General features: G+C 41.0%; 1 protein-coding gene across 1 annotated transcript; it reads left to right on the forward strand.

Annotated features, from left to right (window-relative positions):
* Positions 1–462: 462 nt before the first annotated feature.
* On the forward strand, positions 463–11,582 carry LOC107116390 (sentrin-specific protease 7-like; the record flags this gene model as incomplete). The annotated part of the gene is made up of 6 exons (XM_015418291.1): positions 463–680; positions 5,697–5,749; positions 7,718–7,758; positions 7,983–8,051; positions 9,671–9,821; positions 11,060–11,582. Coding segments are annotated over 6 exons (670 nt in total), but the record flags the coding sequence as incomplete, so codon positions are not given.
* Between the last annotated feature and the right edge of the window lie 5,247 nt (positions 11,583–16,829).

The following is a 16,829-nucleotide window of genomic DNA, read 5'->3' on the forward strand; positions in this document are numbered from 1 at the left end:
TGCCAAGCAGATGCTGTACCATTGAGCCATGGGCCCTCCCCATACTCTCTCCAAGGAGATTCAGCACTTATCCATAACATTAAGGTTTTTTGTCTTTTTTTAGATGCCTATGTTTATATCTTATAACTGTCTTGTTTATAGGCTTTGAGATAACATTTTATAAATCAAGGTTTCATTGTTAGTATTAAAGCAGGCCATAAGTGATGTATGAAAATATCTGAGTTTGATAATTTGCAATGTATTTGATTGGCATAATTCAAAAAGTTATTCTTAATAAAAACATTCCCTAGTAACTTGGTCAGAAAAAAATTACATGCTACATTGAAGAGTATTAATGGTAGAATTGGTTTATAACTGCATCCCACTGGTTATTAGCAAATTTTAGTGACAATCACACTGGGAAAAGCTTTGTCACTTCCCTTAAAATATTAGATATTGACTTTCTTTTCCTTTCCTTGGCAGATCTCATTGGTACATTGCTGTAATTTGCTTCCCTTGGCTAGACGAAGTCGTTTATGAAGACTCTGTGGGTCAGTGTTCGTTGCAGTCACCCATTCACCAGTTTCCTGTTCAGCCTGAAATGAAAAGTGGAACTGTTAGAACAGAAACTGTTTTGATCTTTAATGATAACTCGAATGATAAAGAAGAAACTGATATAAATAGCAGCCTACAGCCAAATGGTAATGATTTAATAGAATATGATAAAAAATGCTGCATCGTTTTGAAATGATACTCTATACAAATTACTTAGACGTTAGTGAATGATTCTGCATGTAGCTGTAGGGTTAGGGTTGCCCACTCTGGGTTGGGATGTGTGCACCATTTGCTGTTGCCATTTTCTTCAGGGGAACTGTTCTGAAGATCAGTTGTAATTCTGTAAAAACTCCAGGCTCTTGGAGGTTGGCAATATTAGCCATTGGTTTTAGGTCTACAGACCACATACAAGGGGAAAATCAATTTACATGGTTATGACTACAGTAGAATAATTGCCAGTTTGGTGTAGTGGTTAACAGCGATGGACTTTATATCGGGAGAACTGGGTTTGATACCCCACTTCTCCACATGCCACCAGCTGGGTGGCCTTGGGTCAGTTACAAGTGCTCTCAGAGCTGTTCTCTCAAGAACAGTTCTCTCAGGTTTCTCTCAGCCCCACCTACCTCACAGGGTGTCTGGTCTGGGGAGAGGAAGGGAAAGCGATTGTAAGCCACTCTGAGACTTCTTCAGATAGTGAAAAGTGGGGTATAAAAACCAGCTCTTCTTCCTCTTAAGTTTATGTATTTGCTATAATTATGGTCTGCCTTTCTCATTGACAGTCAAGGCAAATTATTCAGTGTAAGTCAATCAATACGTTGAGACATCTAATAAGCACTGTTGTACTAGAATTAGGATTACAAAAGTCTGAAACAAGCACAGAATATTAGGCATGATACCAAATGCAGATACAATGCAGATAAATGGTGTTACATCTGTAGAAAATTATATATACACACACACACAGCAAACAGATACCTTTATAGAAATGCCCTTCTGAACAGTTCTGTTTTACATAGTTAATGGAATGCCAGGAGCCTTCCCGGCCTCCTCAGGCAGGCCAATCCTCCAAAGTGGGGGCCATAGCAGAGAACCCACGTGTACGGGTGATTGTTGATATTGCCCATTTTAAGGGTGGCACCTACAGAAGGCCCTGATCAGGTGAATGAAACTGTCATGGATGAGCATAGGAGGAGAGGCAGTACTGCAGATATGAGGATTCAAGAAGACCATGTAGAATGACTACAGAACCGGTGTAATATGCACATTCCATCTAGCTCCACAGTAACTTAGCTTCAGCATTCTATACCAGCTGGAGTCTCTGAGTTGACATCAAAGGCAGACCTTGACCCTGGAACCACAGATGGAGTTGCTAGATTCTGTGCAGCAGCCAGATTTCACTGTGGTTCCGTGCTGACTCAGTGAAATATGTTATTTTTTACACTTTGCAATGGTTTTCTGTAAATACTTTTGCTGTTGTAAATTTTATACTGCTGTTTTAGGACCGTAATAAACAACTGCTGTTACTACTACTACTACTGCTACTAAAGCGCAGTACAATAGTCTGATGTTACCATGGCATAGTTCCAAGTGGCCAAATCAGCCAAGTCAAGCTAGGGGACAATCTTCCAGGCTAGAAAATGATTAGCTCACAGTTCCCTAGAGAAGGGGTGGGAAATGGTCAGTAAAATCAGTAAAAGTCAGTTTTTTCATCTTGGTCAGTAATTTGTCAGTTTTTTTAAAAAAATGGTCAGTAAAGTCAGTATTTCTTTGATTTTTGTGAATGCAATTTGTGTTTTTCCATTTTCATTACTGCATTTTTGGGGAAACATCATGACTTCCCAGTGAGAAGACAGATTGTTTTCAGTTTAGTTATGAAGTACTTTAAGGACTTTGTTCCTAAGAGTAAAAGTTATAGAAACTTCCACAAAGTATAGAAACATAATTAACCTGTTAAAACATAAGACAATGAAAGTAGAGGTGATGGATATTGTGGGATTCAGCATGGCACAACGTATGCTAGAAGGAGTCGAGAAAGCAATGGAAGAAGAGGACAAGGGAAAAAATGCTTGTGGATGCAGTGCAGAAAACTGTTGAGAAACGAGAGTTCGTGAATAACTTTATTTATTTATTTATTTATTCAATTCAGGGGTGGCTTACAAAGAGATTAAACATATAGGTCACAAATTATATACAATCTTAAAACCAATAATAAAACTCTACATTATCATAAAGTGCTAGTAAGTGATCAGGTACTTATAAGAATGCTTACAGAAGGCAGAACCAATACTAGTGTTGTAATCAGATTGGTGGTTGGCTCATCTTGGTCTCTATATTTAGGCAACAGCACAGACTACTGGTGGTAAGCCAAGGACCAGGGCACTGTCACTTCTCAGTTATTTAATGTTATTTGGTGCGGCTCCTTAGTTGAAGGCCTGGTGGAAGAGCTTCATCTTGCCATGGCTTGCAACGCCTGGTGCAGATCTTCCGGTGTAGAGTCAGACTGGCTGCCCAACAACAAATAGAGCTGGGTGTCATCTGCATACTGGTGACATCCCAGCCCATGCCTCCAGGCAATCTGGGCAAGGGGGCGCATGTAGATGTTAAATAACAGCACCGCCCCTTGGGGCACTCCACAAATCAGTGGGTGCCTTTGGGATAACTGCTCCCCTAGCGCCACCCTTTGTCCCCAACCCTGAAGGAGGGAAGCCAGCCATTGCAAGGCAGGCCCCTGGTCTCCGGTGTTGGTGAGGCGGTGGATCAGTAACTAATGGTCTACCATGTCGAACGCCGCCGACAGGTCCAACAGCAACATCACTGCCAATCCGCCCTGATCCAGATGCCTCCGGAGGTCGTCTGTGAGGGCGACCAGTGCTGTCTCTGTCCCGTGGCCTGGACAGAAACCGGATTAGAAAGGAGTCTAGAATTGAAGTGTCATCCAAAAAGCTCTGTAGCTGAATTGCCACAGCCCTCTCAATTATTTTGCCCAAATAGGGCAGATTGGAGACTGGCAATTAGCCAATTTGGCCAGATCCAGAGATTTTTTTTGGGGGGGGACGAACCACAGCTTCCTTGAGTGCCCTAGGGAACTGTCCCTCTGAGAGGGACTTGTTGATAATCTCCCTTAGGGCATCTCGAAACCCATCATGGCCAGCTTTAATTAGCCATGATCGGCATGGGTCAAGGCAGCACCTGGTAGGGCTTACAGTTAAGAGCAATTTGTCAACTTCTTCCAGGCTGAGTGGACTGAAATAATCCATAACCTGACTAGAAGACGTGCATGGAGCCTCAAGTTCACTTACTGTCTCAACTGTGCTGGGGAGGTCATGGTGGAGCGACAGGACTTTATCTGCAAAGTAGCTCGCAAAGGCCTCACAGCCAGTGTCCAATTCCCTAACATTTGGTCTGCCTTGTGGCAGAACAGTCATAGACCGAATTATTCTAAATAATTGGACTGGGCATGAGCTCGCAGATGCAGTCGTGGCCACATAATACTCTGACTGCCATCTCATAGGATCTCATAAATGTCCTATAAGATGTTCTTGTGGCTTTGATGCAGGCACACCGTTAATGTCTCTCTAGCTATCTTAGCCTTTGCTTCATCAGCCGCAACTCCTGGATAAACCAAGGAGCCAGCCTAGAGTGAGGGCGCAGAGGGCGTCAGGGAGCGATCTCATTGATGGCTGCCGAGAGTCAGCTGTGCCAATCCTCCACAGGCTCATCTAACAAGCCGCCAGGGGGGCATCGGATCCCGCAGGGTCATTTGAAGCCACATAGGTCCATTTGGCTCCATGGGCAAGCTGAAATCTGCTTGCTGCCCAAACAGGGCTGGGGTGAAACATTCAGATGGGCCTTCAGGGCATGATGGTCCGACCATGGCACTGCTGAGGCAGTGACCCGGTCCACTGTGACCCCTGACGCGAAGATCAGATCGAACGTGTGTCCGGCCCGGTGAGTGGGAGTTGTTGTATATTGGGAGAGTCCCAGTGCCACCACGAATGACACTAGATCCATCGCCTGAGTGGAGGCCACATCGTCCCTATCTGTATGGACATTGAAATCACGCAGGACGATAGGTCTAGGGTGTTCCAATGCTCAGCCAGACACGGCCTCCACCAGGGATGGCAGGCTGCTGGCCGGTTCTTTTTTCATCAAAAAACCAAAGATAAAGTACAAGCAAAGACAAGTCTTACCTTACAGTAATTATGTTTGGTTGTCATATTTATTACTTTGGTTTTTAATATGTTTTTGCTGTTTTATTATCTGCAGTTATGTGATTATTCTTAAAAGGGGATCTTTTTTTGCCTTAAATTTTGTACAATAATGAAAACATTGTCTATTCATAAAAAATCAATAAAAAGGTGTGCAACCCTTTTATCTGGTCACATCTAGCTATGGGGCTGGCTATGGAGATGGTGGAGGCCAGATAATAATAATTTTTAATGAAGTCCTAGTTTTACATTTAAAACGCTAGCTTATCAGTAGGCTGACATTAAATTGTTCAGTACTTTGTCAGTTTTTGGTCAGTATTTGGTCGGGTTTTTTGGAATTTTGTTCAGTAAAATCAGTATTTTTGACCCTTGGACTAGTTTCCACCCCTGCTAGAGACAATCTTTATTTCTCCCAAGTCTCAGCATCCATTTATTTGCTGAATTACATTTCATATGGACATACCAATTGTGTCTGATCAATTGCATTAACTCTAGTACTAGCTTGGAAAATTAGTTCTTTTAAGTGCTTGGGGTTACTTTAGAGGTAACAAAGGTGAAAAGAGGTAACAAAGGTGTTGTGTGTTTAGTAATTCTTTCAGTGTGTATCTTGCACTAGATTATAGAAATTGAAGAGACCTAAGAAATTTTACACCATACACCACAACTTTCATTACCCCCATGGGCAAGTTGTGATTTTGGTCTAATATTTGGTTGTTTTTTTAATTTTGTGAACAGAACCTTCACGTGCATCTCCATTTTTTCATCTAAAAGGGAAATGGGGATAGTGTTATGCCATTATAGCTCAATCCTGTTTTAAAATATATGCAAAAGAAATGTAATATTTTATTCATTTATTTTATGCTTTTCACTACTCAAGTCCATCCCTTCTTCAGTTACAGTAAAAAAACCAAAATTCTTGTCCGTAACCCAGTTTTGTTTGTTGCATAATGTTAGATAATGGTCAACATCAAAGGCTGTCTCCAACTTTGGATTCCAGAAGTTCCCAAGTAAGTGGCTGTTATGTCTTGTTGTTCAGTTGCACAGTCGAGTCCGACTCTTCGCGATCCCATGGACCACATCGCGCCAGGCCCTCCTGTCTTCCGTAGTTCTCCGGAGTTTGCTTAATTTCATGTTTGTTGCCTCAATAACACTGTCTAACCATCTCATCCTTCACCGTCCCCTTCTTCTTTGACCTTCAATCTTTCCCAGCATCAGGGTCTTCTCCAGTGAGTGCTCCCTTCTCATTTGGTGGCCAAAGTATTTGAGCTTCAGCTTCCGTATCTGGCCTTCCAGGGAACAGTCAGGGTTGATTTCTTTTAGGAATGACTGAATTGATCTCCTTGCAGTCCAGGGGACTCTCAAGAGTCTTCTCCAGCACCATAATTCAAAATAATCTGTTATTCGGCGCTCGGCCTTCCTTATAGTCCAACTGTCTCAGCCATACAGTTGTCTTAAAAAGTTATAATTGTGAACAAATGAAAATATGATTTGTGGTTTGTCACAAAAGACCTGTAGAAGTGGATGTTCGACAGAATACAAACAGGTTTCTGTCCATCCATTTTTATGTTAAATTCAGGAACAAATAATTTAGATATAATACTGAATAAGTTCTGATAAGTGCATGAATTTTCCTTAATACCTTCAGTCATTTAACATTGCAGGAATTAACTGATACAAAACTATAGTACAGAAGTATGAACAGGGTTTGGAGAAGGTTTGTGCCTCTGTTCAGTACCAGAGGATTTTCCGAAGGTGGAGGAGGGACCCCAGGATGGGTAACTCCACCAACGTGGTTCACATACAGGCTAAGCTAATTAGGCAGGTCTTTAAATAGCCTGGGGGTGACTAGAATCCCAGTAATAGTATCTTCTGCTTCACAGCTAGGTTCCTCTCCTTTGTTTCTGAACCCATTTCTTTACAAACTTTTCTTTAGGGACTTCATCCTTCTCTCTTCCTTTCCGTATTCTCTTGCCTTTGCAAAAAGTGTCAGGAAGGACTAGGGAGTCATTGTTCCACTCCCTGGGAGATCAGGGGACAGCTCAAAGGCCTTTTCAACCCACCCTCACTACCACCTTGATGGCCTGTCCCTCCCTCAGACTTCACCAGCACTCTTCACAGGCAAGGAGTCAGCATAGCTGCCCCATATCCTCTCAGTGGAGAACCACTGGCAAGTGGAGAGCTGTTTCAGATGCTGGGAAGAGAAGAAGAGAAGCCAATGATTGGGCTCTCAAGCAAGGCAAACTGCCATGCACAAGGTCCTGCAGAGGAGCTGCTTTCAAGCCACTGAGTCCTCTGTACCCAGATAGACAACACTGAAAAGATGCCTATGGGCTTTTTCACACCATTAACTATTGTATTACACAGGAGGCAAGCCCCCTTTAAGATCCTGCCCTGACTTCTTCATGACCATGTGCCATTCCTCAGCTTGGCTACTAGAGGGTTCCTCTCTGTCATAATTGCTGAAGGCCAGTTCTGTCTCTGACTCCCACCCCCAATTATTGCGGGGAATGAATTAAGAAGGTTCTTATAAAGACTTTTGGGTTGCAACTAGCCAGTGCCAGTAAAAGGCACCAGAAGCACAGAACCTCTCCAACCTCTTCCTTCCCTCCTGTCAAATGGTCTCATAGCACAGGTCACACACACACACGCATGCTGCAGAGCAGATCTTCCAGATGAATCAGGTCTGACCTCATCAAGCCTCTTGTTCCTCCATTACAGGCCAGGCCTCATTTTCAGCAGTTAAGTCCAAAAGTGCAAGTTTTGGATAGACATAGTCACAATTATGGAATTGTGGAAGTTTATTGTGATATTTCATGTTCTTGTGTTGTTATGCTAGGAAGGCAGAATATGAATTAGTAAAAGCATTTTATGGTCAGTTTAATAGTTATCTTATTATGTAAGTATTAAATTATGTGAATTTGCTTAGTCGTCTGTTTTCCTTATATTTGATTAGTGCTTGTGAAATTATTTTTCAGAGTTACTCAAGCAGTTCTGAAATAAAGAAGATTTGTAAAAGGTAGGCCTCTGTATTTGTAACAACACAACAGTATTCGACTATACTTGTTTTTAAAGTAGCTGTATCATAGTATATTTCTACACCTAATACAACAGCTGCTAATTTGTTTCCTTAGTCATATTTAACAAGTTATTTATGTTTCCTTGGAAGTTCACAAAACAAAGTTGCTTCTAATCATTGATCGTGTAGGCAATGGAAAATGAAATTTATTTTCTTTTCTGTAGACCATGTATCCTTATATTGGATTCCTTAAAGGCAAGTTCCATACAGAATACAGTTCAACTCTTGAGAGAGTGAGTAACAGTGTGCTTCATTTGATTCTGCATTTTAACAGATGCTGTCAACCTTCTTTTAGATCAACTGTATATGTGTTCCCAGGCCCGTAGCCGGGGGGGGGGGCATTTGGGGTAATCCCCCCCCCCGAAATGAGTGCTGCCCCCTCAGACAAATTTTTAAAAAAAATCTGGCGGGAAAAGCTTCTGTCTCTCTTTTCCCCCCTTTTTTCCCAGGCCCCCCCAAAAAAGGTTTTTAGAAATGCAAAAAATACACTTACAAAATGCAAAATAGAGAGAGTCAGAGATTCCCCCACCCCAACTTACACAGAAAAGCAGCCCAGAATCAAGTCTTTCAAGTCGAAAGGACTAGAGGAGGACTAGAGGTTGCAGTGGAGCTGGAGCTGCTTCTGCTGCTGCTGCAAGAGGAGCAGCAGGTGCAGCCAGCCCCCCCCCCCAGATTTCCCCATACCCCACCAACCAAAATTTTCTGGCTACGCCCCTGTGGGTGCCATGTATCAACATCGCTATTCTGGCTACGCCCCTGTGTGTGCCATGTATCAACATGTCTAGCTTACATTTTCATAATATGTAACTGTTGTCCTGCATTAATTATATATATAAAATATTTGTATGCTGCTTTTTATTATTATGCAAAATGCACTGTAAAGTTATTTTGATCTGTGTTTCAAATATCTGTGCAATAAACTTACAAGGTACACAAATGAACTTGCAAACTGGTTTATATTTATACAAATTACTCTTTAAGATGAAATAAAGTCCTGGCCATTTGTGAACATTTGACATAAGTTTTGTGGTATAAGAAAAGTTAAAATACCATGCTGTTAGCAAGCAATTGAATACCAAAGGGTTCAGGTCCCAGGTGCTTCCCTTTACAATTACGCCCTCCAATACCTTCATTTTTTATGCCAAAAATCTTCCCTTATGGGTCTCAGCAGCTGATTTCCATTTGCTAGTCAAGACAGATGCAATGGGAATAAACAGCTGAAGCATATTAGGGAAGACCTCAGCCAGATCCCTCTGATGCTGATTATACCAAAAAGTGGAAGAGTGCTTTGCCAGAATTTCAGTCCATGCTATAGTGAGTTAGTGGACCAAGCCAATATTTCTCGCCATTCAGCCCTTTTTCTGTTCAAAATATGACCCCTATTAAAATTCATTTGTTGATAAAGAGTCAGTACGCTCTGGAAGGCATTACAATATAACAAACTAACTGCCAATCACCAGAAGCCTGGATATCATGGGTCACATATGGAGAACTTTTACATATGGAACAAGGCCTTCAGGGCCTTTACTTTCAACAATTCTTCTGTCCCAGACATAGATGGGCCAGGAATGTGAGGCTCTGGCGTCAAAGAAAGAAAAAAAGACACAAGTAAGTGTGCATACACATTGCTTCTTCATCCCCAAGTGATGCTTTGGTTCCTAGCCACGGAAGTTCTGCCTTATGGAAGACCATGTCCGTATATCCAAATAGAGGGTAGGAGAACTGTTTATACAAGGAAAAATAAATGGCATTAATAAAGTTGTCAATAAATCTTATCCAGGTGTGTGTACTATTGCAGATATTTATTATGTCCATGTATCCACACAAAAATAACTGTATGCTATGATTTCAGATATTTAGAAGTGGAATGGGAAGCAAAACGCAAAACACGTCGTGTGTTCAGCAAATCAACAATGGTGGATTTCTGTCCAAGAGTCCCTAAACAAAATAACAGTAGTGATTGTGGAGTATATTTACTGCAGTATGTGGAGACTTTCTTCAAGGTGCAGAACATTTAAATATTTTTTTTTATTTTTCATTTTTTTATTCTGCCCTCTCCAAACAGGCTCAGGGTGGATCATAATAAACAGAGTCAAAGACTCATTACAATAAAATTACATTACATAAATTCATTAAAACAGTAAAATTTAGAGGTAGCAGCAATTTATATAAAAGAAAGACTGTTAGGGCTATTTAGAAGAAGTCAGAACTTTCAGTAGATTGGGAGCTAAAGCAGGGAGGCCAACTAAAATGGATGCCCGCCACCTCACCCAAAGACCTGACGGAACAAAAAATATACTTTTTGATTTATTCTTTCAATTTTTCTAGATAAAACTCTGAAATCCCCATCTTACCATAGGCAAATGGATGAACAAATGCTCAAATCAGATACATTTCTTATTGCCTACTTGGGGAAGATATAAATGAGATTATTAGGTATTCCCTTTTTTTGCCTTTTGATTCATTTCACCTTTGGGAACTGAAAGCAGGTGATAGCAGATGCTGCGATCCAGCAGACTTTTGTTTGTTTGTTAAAGTCTGCATACACCATGTGACTTTAGTCTGTTGCTGGGATGTCTAGGTTTTGTGATTTCAGAAGGTTCAGATTTATATTTATCTAAGATTTATATTTTGAATCCCTTTTCGGCCCTGTAGAGTCATAATTTTATGAAAAAGTATTTACCAAATGAACGCTGTTTAACAGTACGAATGCAGTAAATGTGTGGGGCCAACCCCAAGTAATCATTTATCACTTTGAATCGCTGTTTTTGTTCCAGATGGTAATGGCATCATAGGTGGTTCTGGTCACCAAGTTTATTATCGTAAGGAAATATAATGTAACACAGTCTCAGATTAGTTTCTCATAGAATTTTAGTGTTTTAAGCATCAGTATATACTCCAAATATTGACGATTTAGGTTTATTAAAATTTAAAGTAAACATTAGCTACCATTGTTTGAACTGTCTACTAATGCTCAAAATGTTCCTTAATATGCAGCATGCATGCGCCATAATAGTCCCACCAAGCCTCTCTGTCAAGCCTGCATTGTCTTGTCTTTTCCATAAGTCTCTCAATCACTACTTCTTGCGTCTGTGTGCCCGTGAGCACCACAGCCCTTTAACAAGCACTGTTTACATGTATTTGGAATTTGTTTAAAGTGAAATTTTATGCAGAGATAGCAATATTTTCCTGTTTTTTAAAAAAATTAATACAACATCATAATTTTTCCTTTAATCTGCAGGATCCTATTGTTAACTTTGAACTTCCATTGCACTTAGAGCGCTGGTTTCCTCGTCAGGTGGTGAAAAATAAGCGAGAAGAAATTAGAGACTTGATCTTGCAACTTCACTTGCAACAGCAGAGCGGTAGCAAGAGCTAGCTGGACTGTTCTTCCAATCTTGCAGAAGAAGATTTAACCTTTAAAACTACTGGAAATGCAATCAGAAACATTTCTGCCATCAGACTGGCAAAGAGAGGGGGGGAAACCTGCAGATATTTATAAATTGCATTTATGTAATTTTAAAGTCAATATTTATTATGATGCTTGATTGGATTTTGATTTGGCATGTAAGTGGCGTAAATGGGAATGTGCTACAAAGACAGGACATTTTAAAGCCCATTTTCCATCTTGCCAAATAGATCTGTAGCTCTTATTGCTCATCCTGCACAAGAGGGAAGCACTAAGATGCCATCTCAGAGATGCTTCCTGTGTGACATTTTTAAGTCTTACAAGTGCTGTAGAAATCATTCCCTTGCCTATATCAGTACCATGAAAAAGATTTATATTCCTAGTTACTGTGGAGTGAGGTATAAATGCTTCTGATATGCTTCTGGACTCTTGGCATACACAAGTTTTCCCAGAAGTCGGTACATATGAAAACTTTCCTATGTGGCTTTTTTGAACTCAAGAAAATCATGTGGAACTGGTCCTGTAATTTAGAAATGTAACACAAGAGGGGGCACTCAGGGTTTTTCCACGTCCATCTTGATCTCACAGACCAGATTTGGAGTCCTGATTTTTTTTTCCTGCTGTGCAGTAATTGTGTATAGTATGAATACTGTGTATTTTAATATATTTTAATAATATAAGGCCATATGGTCTTTACTGGATACAGTAGTAGCTTACACCTGACAAAATACCATCCTGTTTCAACTGTGGCATTTATTTTGAAGGTAAGGAAAGTCGAGTATTAGTTATTTAGTAATGTAGCTAAATTTTATGGAAAGAAAAAGCTCCTGTTTTAAAATAAACTTCTTACTCAGAAGACACATCATGTTCAGAGGCATATCGTGTTAGATCATGGATTTTTCTCTCCCTCTAAGTAGCCTCCAAAGACCCTAAAAAGCTAATGCTGTTATTTGGTGGAGCTTTGTGGACCAAATTCCGCAAGCTGCAATGGGATATCATATGGAGCGTGAATTGGGAAAAATCGATGCCCCTCCCCTTCCTTTCTTCCACTGCTGCAGCAAGGCTTCTGTTGGGAGAAGAAGGGCAATTTTGACCGATTCTCCTTCCTCACTGCAGCCTTCCCCCACCAGTAGCTCACAGCATTTTTGTCCACTGAGCTTCCTTGACCTCTGTCATTGGCTTTGGGGAGACTGAAGGAGGAGGAAGGCAGAGATCATAGGATCCAACCCAATGTGTATTGAAAAGTTGAATACTTGTGATTTTTATCCCAAGTATCAATACCTATAGGTAAAGCAGGAGAAATTCCACTGAAGCATATCTCTGTGGTGTGAAGTAGACCTGGAACAGAAGGCCAGATTGCTCTTGTACTTGATAAGCTAGAAGCACTGAATAAATAGATTTTTTTTTCCAGAGAATCTGTTTATTTTTCCCATGCATGTTCTTTCTGTGATTGCTAGTAGAAGGGATAATGGAACTCTTGGAGAAAGGATTTTTCATTTATTTGTTAGAAAGGTATTATTTCATCACTGCATTTTTTTTAAAAAAAATATCCCTTATATTAAAGCTATGCTGTAATATTATATGGCATTACTGTCCTGGACAAACACGTAAGAGCCAAAGGAACCCAAATGAAAACTGGTACCAGCCCAGAACTATTTGTTGTTTCCATTGGATGGTTTGTGCAACCACTCATTGGTTACAATAAGCCAGTGCTGCTTTCCTGGTATGTCCCAATTTTGGGGGGGGGGGGAGACACCTAACAGGATGCCGCATGCAGTGATGATGTAACATTGCTCAAGTCTTAAATGTCAAGCATCAGTGATTTTGAAAGTTCTGTGATTACAGCAAAACAGATGTGTGATTTTCAGATTTGATTCCGTTCAGATGCACATTTTTTCCTAAGCAGTAGCTCTACCTCTGTAGGAAAATTATGCATGAAGGGGCACTGTGTTCAGGGCCAAACTAGATGAGACAGCAGATGTGTCATCCAGTATGTTTTTAAAGAGATACTTGTATGCTTTCCCCATAGGGCAAAAAGCAGCTTTGGGAGAGGCAGGATTTAGTAGAATGTCAGATCTTCCAGGTTAAACTTAAAACAAAAAGTGGGAAATCCCATCATGGATCTGCCAACATCTCATTTACTTTGCACCTCATTTTAATGCAAAACTAAATGTGTCAAATATCATAAGAAGAGGGGAAAAGAGTTTAGCAATCATATTCCAATAGAGACCGAAGTCAGCATTGCCTCATATTTATGCTTGACATACATTTCTGACCCTAAGCCCTCTTCCTTCTTTGATTTACTGTTCTTGTTTCAGTTCAAAGCATTCCACTTCTGAATTGTTGTGTAGATTAAGAATTTTCCATTTAATATTCACACTTTGTGTATGTGTTTACCTTGACCTAAATACATTTGGTTCTTACCCAGATGCTTATTCTGTTCCTTAAAATCCTCATGCTATGAAGTTGCTTGTCAGCTGTCTACCTCCTACATATTACTGTCTGATGGCCCAGCAGTGTGAATACTACACCAGAGGACAACAACTACAAGAGTCCTAACATAGAGTTAATAAAGTCTGATGAGCAACTCCCTGGTGTGGAAGTCTTAAGTTTGCTCAGTGAGAATTTGATAACCTCTGCTGTCCATATAAAAGCCTTTTATTATTGAAAGCAATGGTAACATTGATATGCAGTGTCACCCGAAAACAATATGCCATTCAAATGATTGTCATAAATTTATGATGTTTCTTTTTCAGCATAAAATTCTTTGGCCTGTTTCATCCATGTCTTTTTAAAGTAAAAAGAGTGAGTAATATTAGGAATTGGACTATTTATTTACTGCATTTCTATCTTGTCTGTCCTCCAAATAGTTTGGGGTAGCAAACACAGTGTCCTGTCTTCTCCCCACATCTTTATTCTCATATCCACCCCAGTGCACTAGGCCAGGATAATGAACATCATGCTTCAGCTACCACATAACAGTAGCATTTTGCCACATGAATCTTATACTATGACTTGTAAGAAACTTTTCCTTATAAAATAATAATGAAAATATGGTTTGAGAGCATCATGTGCTTGATATTAAAAATATCATGGGCATGGTCTGCCCACTGCATAAGCAGATCTTTGCATGAAAAATTTCCTTAAACTCAAGAGCCTTGTCCTCTCTCTACTGACTACCATGTTCATGTAGTGCTGGGGGAAATGGGAAGATGCTGTACTATGCTCCAGAACATGGATATTCTGTCATTTCACAGAGAGAATTAAATTTACTTATGTGGGTCCTGAAGAAATGTTATGACACCATCCAGCTTGCTTAAGGCAGCAACCTGTTGATTATTACATAAACTATACTTCAGGAGCCTTTCTGAACAGTATGCTAGATACAAGTACTCTGAGATATAGCCTAAGGGTTGGATTCAGCAGTTATTTAGCACAATGTGCTTCTAGTCTTTGTTGCATCCCATTCATTCAACAGTACCTACATACTCTAAGAAAAATTGATTCCCGGTGTTATGGGACCTGCAAGAATTAATAGCCATGTTCTTTGGTGAGCTGCAGTGACAAATGGGAAAAAGACAAAATTGCCTCTCTTCTCAGAGGTGTGATCCCACCTCTTCCTCCTCCTCACAGTAGCCCTGCAACCTGCAGTTCCAAGAATTGCCTTTCCTGGGGTTGAAAGGAACTGCTGTGTGTGTGTGGAGGGGGAATAAAGAAAAGATCTGTGATCCTTATGTCTATAAGTTACTGGATACAAACCATAGGCCTTGCCACCCGGGCAGGAAAACGCGGGGGCGAGGCATGGCTGTTTGCCCCGGAGCAAACTAACGTGCGACTGCGCGATCAGGCGTCGGGTTGAGGTCCCGTCGAGTTCCCGTGGTTAGGGGGGAGGTGCCAATCACACGACACGGCAAAGAAGCGGAGCGGCGCGGCAAATGGGGTTGTGTTTGTTTTTTTAACTGAAATGTGCGCATGCTCTGTTGGGTGCTTGTGCGCATCCATGGAGACTTGGGGGGGGGAACCTTTTTGCGAGGGGACATGGGCGGGCACCGGAACTACCACCGGAAATGCGATCAGACACCCGCCCTTGCCCCGCGGTTTCCGGAAACTAGTACCTCCGAGGTACTAGTTTTTTACCCCGCATCTTCGGCAGGAAGCCTTAGGTGCGCCACGGGAGCTCTACGCTTCCCAGATGTGGCGGTGAGATCGCACCCAGAAAATCCGCCTATCTTCCATCTCTCTAGCATGCCTAATGCTCCGTGTGACCGGGGCCACTGTTGGCTATTCAGTTGTGTGCTGATTTTGAAGGTCTATCTTTAATTGACAAAGACCTTGTATTACAGCAAATTCCAATTTGATTTGCCTGTCCTGGAAAGCTAGATCAATACTTTTTCATAGCATAATGCATTGGTAATGTAAAACCCATAATGCATAGCTGATCCACCAAGTCTTTCAGCTTTCTCTCCAGTCTGTGCTGCTGCCATGTTGTCATCTGTAAGCTGGTTGTTGCAGGACAGAATGGTGGGGAGTTCTAAATGCTCCAGATATGGCAAACACATTACATTGGTTTGGATCCAGCAGAAGACTGCTTGTAGTAGAGCTCTTGCAGAAGCGTGAAGAATGACCTCCTCTGGCTGCTTGTGCTAAATCAAAACTATTGTACCCCACTTAGTTTTCCTCTTGTGCAAAACATTGCACAAGCAATTCCAGGAGCATTTCCCATTCAGTTTTTGGTGAACAGTGTGATGTGCTCCATATTACAAATATTAATCATGTCCCTTAGAATCATTTTTCTAGAACACATCCTTTCCTTAAATATATTCCTTTAATGAGATCCCATTCAGGGATAAATTAATATTGGAAATGTATGTTGAAGTTGTTTGGTGTGCAATCAATTCCTGTTTGCAGTACAGTTTTTGCAACGGATTGGTTCTTAGCATCATGTTACCAGAAAAATTTGTCTATGATCTGAAAGGACAAGTTTCAAGAAAGGACCCAACAATTTCATTGTAATCAAAGTGGCTCCTGGAGGAACAAGATGGGAGAGTGAATGAATTGCTGTACTTCTTTAGGCTATGAAATCAAGCTCTGGGGAAAAGCTAACGAGAAGCTCCCCTCAAAGGTACACTGGGCCAGGATAATGAACATCATGCTTGGTCAAAGGTACCAGTTTGCAAAGCATGATCCTTTTATCTTCAAGGGAAGTCATTCTCAACAATACCATCTCTGATAATTGCTGCCACATCACGTTCTTGCCTTCTAGAATGAATTTGCCTTTCAGGAAGTTGTGAGGATACATTGTCAATATATGATTCATCTCTAGGAACTGGTATAAAATTATGAATAGCCATGTGAAGCATGCAGTGCACAATTATGTTTTCACAAGTTGGTACAAGTGCAGTGCAGCACTGAGAATTTCATTTTCACTCAGCCAATAATGCACTCAATAATTGCTCTAGTAATGCCATGGGCACTGTAAAAGGAAGACTCCCCTGGTGTCCAGGACTGCTTATAAGGTGTCATAATAGTAGGTATTTACAGTATTGTAGATTTTTTTGGGGGGGGGGCTGCAGTGGCTCAAGTAGTTAAGATGCTGAAGGTT

This window comes from Gekko japonicus, unplaced genomic scaffold, assembly GCF_001447785.1.
Source record: "Gekko japonicus isolate JY-2015 unplaced genomic scaffold, Gekko_japonicus_V1.1 scaffold4814, whole genome shotgun sequence".
Taxonomy (NCBI): Eukaryota; Metazoa; Chordata; class Lepidosauria; order Squamata; family Gekkonidae; genus Gekko; species Gekko japonicus.